We start from the raw sequence: 8,476 nt of genomic DNA, 5'->3' as shown, positions 1-8,476 counted from the left end.
AATAAACTATATAATTTAAAATTTGTTTTCATTGGTTTAAGATAGCAAATTGTAATCATTGTTAGATAATCTGATTTTTGTTATTTTTTTTTTTTATAATTTTAAAAGTTAACATCGAAAAATGTTTAAATAATTAACATATGGAGATATAATATTAAACCATTAAATTATATCTATTTAATTTATAATATCTATAAATCCAATAGATTATCTATTGTTTAAATTTAATTATTGATAGTTTAATAAAAATTTCTGGTATGCCCAAAATTTAAATGATAAAATTAGAGATTAAATGTAACATAACATTCTAGGATTAGGTTCATTAGATCTATTTTAAAAAAAATCACACATGAATCAAGGTTGGACTTCTGTTTTAATATATAAGATAATGCATGTGGCTCTATAAAATAATCGTTAAAAGTGTAGTTCTCATTCAAACTAATCTTTTTAAATTTACTTTCTGGAAACACAAACATATTATTGTTGGATGGCACTATACATATTAAATCTGTGTGTCTGTGCACTGTGCTAGTAAAAAGATCTGATCTATGTACAAAATCGAAATGTATAAAACGATTTAGGTTCATTCATATATATATATTATTATGTATATTAATTTCATATCAGTAGCTAGTTGAGTTATTTATAAAAACTGATAAGACATTATTTACGATTAACTTATAAACATTTGTCATTATCGATAATAAATTAAGTGTTTGCTGATAGGGATTGAAATATGATATATTTTGACAATAGAAAAAATATAATAATATATAATATATGACATATATAGTATCCTTAACTTGTATTCTATAGGACGTAAAAAAACGTGTATTCTATAGAAATGTATTGAAGAATATAATATTATACTTTTTGATTTAATGATTTCTTGTGTCAATTGGTACAAATGTTTGTTTTCATATTATGTCTCCAGTGTATTGAAATTATTACAATTTTTCTTAATAACATTTTTACACTGTGACGTGATATCCCTATTAGTTATAACTAGTATTATCTCCGGTGCTACTCACGAACAATATTTATAAAAGCTAAATATAATATATATTTGCAATGAAAAGTGTTGTATTAAATTAAAAATAAAAGTTTTCTGATTATATCTTACAAAACTCCAAGACAAATGTAAAATCTCTTTTCCAAAACTATATTAATTGACTATATATAAGAGTTTTAAAACATTTATCAAAATTTTAGTGATAAAACTTCTCAACTAAGTTTTCAAGAAGTTTTCAAACTAAGTTTTCAAGAAGTTTTCAACATTATAAACCCTTAGCTTACAAACCGTTAACGTATTTCGCCCTCCATCTAAAATACTATGACGGAGGATTACAGACGTTAATGAAATTAAAGTTTTGAATTTCTTTCATCGAATATTTAGTTGAGAGGTTGTTCTATCACCATCTTTAGTTGAGGGATTTAATACTATAACAAATTATGATAGATTGTAACAAATTAAATGAAAATATTATAGTCAAATAAATATGAATTGCATACCTTATATTGATGGAATAAAAAGATATTGAAATGTATCAGAATGGTAAAATTGATATTCAAATATAAAACTAGCAAATTTGAATTGACCTTGCTTCTTGATAACTCAAAATACTAATTGCTGGTATCTGACATTTAGCTATAAATACACAAAGTTTCTTCATAAAAACACCAACCAATATTTTACTGTTCCAGTTATCTCTAGAGAAATGATGAAAAAAAGTAAAGGTCGTCAAAAAACAAAAATGGTCAAAATGGATAAAGAAAATAACCTTCAAGTTACGTTTTCTAAAAGAAAAAATGGTCTTTTCAAAAAGGCTTGTGAGCTTTGCACACTTTGTGATGCTGAGATCGCTGTTTTTGTGTTTTCACCTAGTGGAAAAGTTTATTCTTTTGGTCATCTAGATGTAGAAACTATAATAAATCGTTTCGAAGGCATTGAAAATCCACCTCTGAACCCACAACCCAACATGCAACTTGATGAAATCCATCGAAACTCTCCGATTCAAGATCTGAACAATGATCTTACTGAGGTAAATTTTATTGTGTTATTTATAAATTTTATCATGTTTGAGAAAATTATAAAAACCCTGATCTACGAGTTGTAACCATTTTTCAATATTTATGAATATGGTGTAGAATCATATGGCATGGATATTGATTCCATAAGTGATATTCTTTTGTATTATTTTAAATACCCAGTGTAGGTATATATCTTTATGTTTATTGAAAAATAATTTTTGATTACCTACTAGGGTTTATACATAATTGTTTATAATACGTTTTTACATTTTCAGCTGATGAACCAACTAGAATTAGAGCAAAAAAAGACTGAAGACTTGAAGAACAAAAGAAAAAATTCCAAAGTCCCTGAGATTTGGTTGAAAGATTCCATTGGAGGACTTGACTTAGGTCAAGCCAAAGAATTCAAAGGTAAACTTGAAAATCTGAAGAAACAAGTGAGACATGAAGCTTTCAAAATGTTGGAAGGAAGATATCCTCATCCAAGTTTCTATGTGGGAAGCTCTAGTAATGCTCTTTTTGGGGTTGATGGTGGTATTAATATCAATCCAAATATGAACCTGTTTGATCAAAGAAGAATGGTGAACATGAATAATTTCTACAACCATAACATGGCTCTCCCCAATCATCCATTACCATTTGGAAACTACGGTCATGCTGAGGGATTTGTTCCGGGATACAATTACATACCAGAGCCTAATCCAACTGGAAACCAAAACCCGAGTTCCAAAGAAGAAAATGAAGCTGGAAATGAACATCATCATGATGGCCATTCTCCTGACCCTAGATCTGATTAATATTAATGATTTCTGATGTGGTGCAGTTGAAGACAAAAATCATGTTTTTAGGTTGTACTCATCTCTTCTAAGTATGTTGTGTGTTTATCTTCTTTTGCAGTATTCCTCATTTCTCCTTGTTATGTTGTGTTTTTCTTTTGCTTATTCAGAATTATGCTATTGTTATATTTTCCTTATTTTTCTCTGAAGTGTTCCTTTTAAAAGAAAAAAAGATTGTAACATTCTCTATTTTATAAATGGATTTCATTATTCGATTATCGTCGGTTATTGTAAAGATAGAGCCATGGGCGGTGTCAGTTTGATGAATCATGGCTCGAGATGATTGGATTAGTGGAGAAGGTTGAGTTCTAACTTCCGATCAAAATCGTTGTCGCAGGTCTTAATGGTTCTAGACGTTGTTTAATTATCTCCTACTCATGTGAAACTTACCGATAAGAAGAGTTCTTGCTGAGAAATGTTCTGGAGTATTATACGTATATGAAAGAATATTACGTATATAGTTTACTAAAATAATAAAATTCTTTCGAGGATCAAATATTATGTTACATATTTTTCAAAAATGAATTATAACAAATTGAAATCCAATCTCTCCTTTCTCTCTAAAACCAAGTTACATTGGTGGGCCCTCACAGCCATACCGATCGGATTTGTTCTACTTGCTTCTGTAGCTTTTTGGTGTTTCAGCTAAGTTTTTTTTTCTTATTTCGGATATATATCTAGATCAAAATATTTGAAGTTTCTTTTTTGATTTCCGGGCTTGGGTGCATGTCCTTCCGTTTTTTTCTGATCCTCGTTGTTATTGTGTTTCGCTGGTCTTCTATGGTGGCGACGCTGTTGGAAATGTTGCAACGGTTACGTTATCTTGGTGGCCGACTCTAGATTTTTTTTTTTCTTTGTAGAAAATTTTCGTCTTGTTTGAAGGATCTGGAGCTTCGCTTATTTATCATCAAATTGTCAGAAGTTATCAGGTTAACCAATTACTTCACAGCGTCTTCCTTGATTGAGTCAATGCGGTCGTGCTCGTGGCTCCTTCGGTAAAGTTCAGGGTCTGCCTTGAGAATTTGGAGGTCCTAGACCATTTAGTAAAGATTTAAAAAATTTGGAGGCCTAATTTTTTTTTTTTAAATTTGGAAGCTTATTTATTTTTCAAAAAATTTAGAGACCTAAGCCGAATGTCTTATCAGGCTTTGCCCAGGACCGCCCTGGTAAAGTTAGGCTGTAGAGTTTTTTTCCTTTAGATTCTTAGCATGTAATTCTTGTTAATGGTTTCGGGACATACAACTCGTCTGCTTTGGATTACTAATGTGTAATGTTTGGATTAATATCAATCTAATGTGTAATGTTTTTTTTCCTTTAGATTCTTAGCATGTAATTCTTGTTAATGGTTTCGGGACATACAACTCGCCTGCTTTGGATTACTAATGTGTAATGTTTGGATTAATATCAATTTAATCTTCCGGTGAGAAGAAAACCCATACATTCGCATAAAATACTTTCAACCTAATAAATATAGTGTAATTATATTGAAAACCTAAACCCAATGCACACCATCTCAATAGCAAATTCACGACCTCAATCCAACCACACTCATACGGTCCTCCACACATCCCATAAACTCACAAATCTCTCAAGAGGAAATCCATGAAGACCAGAAATAACACAAACAAACACAGAGACATGTCCAAGAGAAAGACAAAGAGCAAGGCGATATCTTTTATGTCTTATGCAAGCAAAATACACTTTAAAGCACAAAAGTAAAAGATGCTTCTTTCTGGTTTGTTAATATCAAACCCTAGGGACCGTTGAGGAGAATCAGGCTGGCTAACAGAAGATGACTTTGATGTTTCTATCATGGGAGCTGCTTGTTTTAAGAAACTACTCTTGTTATCATCATTCACATTCTCCACTTTCACTTCGTGTATAACAGTATAATTGTACCTTCAACACCACATCAAGTTAGCATGGACAAACTTACTGCCATGGGTCATCGCTAACGACCATCATATCGTTCTCACTATCGGTGTACAAGATCCTCCATCCATTTAGGGTTCCCTGAGAATCCCTTCCATATTGAACAGGCATTCAATCTGGGAAAGAAGATCATTTTATAGTTGGAATAGGTCAATAGCTCTGCCCACCAGGCTTCCTTGCTTGTGAACCTTTTGAACACAAGAAATCATAAGAGGAGACGTCAAGAGATGCAGCTCCAAGAAACGAAATATTTGATAAAGAAGTGTTTGCTGACAAGAACTGGAATATAATTTATTTTCAAAATAGCAAAAATGTAATATCATATAATACATAGCATATATACTTATAAAAAATTATTGGAGAATATAATAGTGTACGTACTATATGATAAAGAAGTGTACATTGAATGCTTCAAGAACTTAAAATTGTTTAGAAAAGACAATATCATAACTCAAGCATAAAAGTGCTGATCAGACTGATCAAGCAGTGAAAACCAAAAATCTTCACTGCTTGATCAGTCTGATCAGCACTGTTATGCTTGATTTATGATATTGTCTTTTCTAAACAATTTTAAGTTCTTAAAGCTATCGTCATGCTAAGGGATTTAATCCATGCTACAGTTACATTCCAGAGCCTAATCAAAAATGAAAACCAAAATCTAAGTTCCAAAGAAGAAAATGAATATGGAAATGAACATCACAATGATGGCCATTGTAAAAACCGTTTAAAAAAAAGAATGGTCGAGTATCTTTGTGGTGGTCGAGTCGCGGGCGATAAGGATCGATCGAGAAGTTTTGAAGTACGAGGTGGGCGAAGAAGTGATCGTGGGTGAACTATGAGTCGAATAAGTTGCTCGACCATAGTTAGAAGATGTTTTAGATTGATAAGACGGATGTTTTGGAAGCATAACATTTTTGGAAGCACGACGGTTTAGACGCTCGACGTTTTAGAAGAACGACGTTTTTTCAGCACGAAGTTTTCCGTGAAACTTCGTATCAGCGGAATATTAATTCGAATACATTGGAAGCAGGACGGGAATTAAGCAGGACGGGAAGCAAGCACGACGGGATCGATGCACGACGGAAAAACCCGAAATTGGACGAAACCCAAATTTCGGTATTGTGGAAGTTTTTTTAATGAAGCCGAAGGATCGGAAAATATATACCGCCAAGTTCAGAATTCATTTGGAGTTTATTAAAAATATCCAGACCATCAGAGCAGGAGCGGAAACATATTTGGGATGGATCGCGGACAAAAATTTGTCGGAAGGGTCGAAATCAAACGAATGGACCGAGAAGCACAAGGTGGCTTGGTGTGAGTGTTCAGAACGTGGTGTCAACTGTCCAGAAATCTGAGTGTCTACAGAAGCTCGAGATGTCGCCGTGCATGGAAGCAGTACATGCAGCCTGACATGTAGAAGCACGAGATGGACCGACCAAGCACGAGGTGTTGCTGCGCATGCAACCGAAGCATGCGGCCAGCCATGTGTGTGATGCTGTGGCGCCTTGCATGAGTGCCAGTCATGCAGCCTGACATCTGGGAGGAGCGGTGGCGTCCTGCATGTGTCCTGGCCATGCTGAAAGACATGTGGAGCACGAGGTGCCGCCGCACATGCATCCGGAGCCATGCGGAGCGACACACAGGCTGCCACGAACCTGAAGCTGATTGGTTGTTGTCTTCTATAAATAGGCACGACCTCCATTCAGTTTCAACACATCCAGACCTGTCCAAACCAACTTAAAAATGTGAGAGAAAAGTAGAAAAAGAAATCAAGTGATTTCGAACTATTTCGAGAGTTTTAGAGAGTTTTCGATGTCAGTTCTCTACTGATTTCGAGTCGGCGCCTAGGGAAGGTTCTGTCCAACTGAATTCGTCCAGGACAGTCAGTTCCTTTGATGATAAATTGGAGGTGATGTCCAGAGTTAGTTCAGTTCTACAGGTTCAGATCAGTCGAAATTCTGCTCGATACTCCGCCGGGAATTCCGAAGAACTGTCCAGAAGCTAAAGGAGGTTCAGTCCGAGTCCAATTCAGTCCGTCCAGACCTGTTAGTGTCTACATTATCAAGCCAAGGTTCTGTCCAAGTTGAGATCAGTCCAGTCCGGTCAAGTCGTCCCTTGGGTTTTGGCCAAGTCCTCTCCGATCAACCAGCTGCTTCTCGCCTAGAATACTGTGAGTTGGTCTTGTGTGAATTCCACTGGGAATTTAGGGTAGTTTTGTGAGTTTCACTTGGAACTTAGGGAAGATCGAGTCGCATATAGATTAGAATGCTCACGCTGTTGCATTGTAGAGTCCTTAGGGTTATTTATGGAACCGGACTCAGTTTAGCAAAGGCTAAACTGAGTGAATGAAATTAAGACTGAGATAATAACCTGACTAGGACTAGGATGCATCATGATTTATATTCTTGCGTGTTGATATGGCTGAGTGCAGGTTCCCGTTATCTTTAAAGATAGTGTCGTAGCAGGAGGCCGAACTATCTGGGTAACGGTTTGATTGAGTAGATTGATTGAGTAGATTTAATTAAATGCTTGCTCGTTTAATTAATCTTGTTGATTGAGGTTAGTCATCTCTTGGTAAGGGAGTGACTAACTGGTTGAGTTGTTTAGTTGTTAGTACTAAGGGTCTTAGGCCATATAGGCCGGATTACCGTTACTATTGTCTAGTTAGGATCTGGAACTTTATCCTTAGGTTAGGTTCTATATTGAGTTTGTGTTGTGTGAGTGTGCCGACAGTATGTGCGTAACCCGCCCATACTAGGCTTGTTTAGGGGTGATTAGTGTTTCCTTGGCCTCGTACCCAACAAGTTCAAGGAAACCCCTTATTCGCTGGATCGGGAAGACTCAGACGAACGGGGTCATGTCCTATGGCTGAGTATTACACGACGGTGTAATGTGGCAGTGACCTGAAGAACTGTGGGCTGTCGCGCGGTGACCCAAAGGACTGTGGGCCGCGGTCGGTTGAAAATTCCTTCTTCTGGCCTTTGTGGTAGGAAGATAGGATATTGCCGATAGAGAGGAGGAACACGAAGTCACCAGGGCCCAGGTTAGAGTGTTGTGTGTTTTGGAATCCTCGAGTTAGTGTAGCACCGATATACGGTGTTACGACTTAGATCGAGTCGTAGATTCTCATAGTCTTATTATTGTGATTGTGGTTGATTGATTTGCTTGCAGGTTTCTGACATTAAGTCCTAATTCTGGCTCAGGTACCGGATTAGGCTTGGTGTGTATTGTGTTAGTATATGCCTGACGTTGGCCTGTATGTGTTTGAGTGATTGCTTGTGAAGGGTGGTGGATATTAAAGCTATGCGGTATCATTGGTTGGCCGATCATGTTCTTTTTTGATTGTTGGCCGATCGGCTAATGATACTTGTATAGTCTAAGTGTCTAACACTACATGAGTACAGAACTCAGGCGTATATATGGTTAACTAGGGATTGGTTGTTGACTTGTTTTAATGTAGGTTCCCATTACTTGAAGCTAGATCATGGCAGGAGGCCAAGTCTAACTTAGTAACGGTTTACTTAGCCTTAGCTTTTATTGCATGCTAGGGCTAGATTGATTGTTATTTTGGGTTGTCTGGGTTAGATTCTAGGTTGCGGGTAGAGGCCGACAGCTCACTGAGTAATACTAGATTACTCATCCAACTCCGTTGTCCTTTTTGCAGGTCGCTTTAGGTA

General features: G+C 35.9%; 1 protein-coding gene across 1 annotated transcript; it reads left to right on the top strand.

The window, feature by feature from the left end:
- Positions 1-853: 853 nt before the first annotated feature.
- Positions 854-6,102, top strand: LOC106416838 (agamous-like MADS-box protein AGL62). The gene is made up of 2 exons (XM_013857733.3): positions 854-2,042; positions 2,307-6,102. Exons 1-2 carry the CDS (start codon positions 1,719-1,721, stop codon positions 2,826-2,828), a joined length of 846 nt encoding a protein of 281 aa, XP_013713187.2. The 5' UTR covers positions 854-1,718; the 3' UTR covers positions 2,829-6,102.
- Positions 6,103-8,476: the final 2,374 nt, after the last annotated feature.

This window comes from Brassica napus, chromosome C2 (assembly GCF_020379485.1).
Source record: "Brassica napus cultivar Da-Ae chromosome C2, Da-Ae, whole genome shotgun sequence".
NCBI lineage: Eukaryota > Viridiplantae > Streptophyta > Magnoliopsida > Brassicales > Brassicaceae > Brassica > Brassica napus.
Note: the sequence above shows the minus strand (reverse complement) of the source record. Positions and strands in the feature narration are given on the sequence as shown.

Coding starts and splice junctions, on each gene's coding strand:
- LOC106416838 (XM_013857733.3), top strand. CDS start 1,719: ATGATGAAAAAAAGTAAAGGTCGTCAAAAAACAAAAATGGTCAAAATG. Junction 2,043..2,306: donor TGAACAATGATCTTACTGAG/GTAAATTTTATT, acceptor TTACATTTTCAG/CTGATGAACCAACTAGAATT.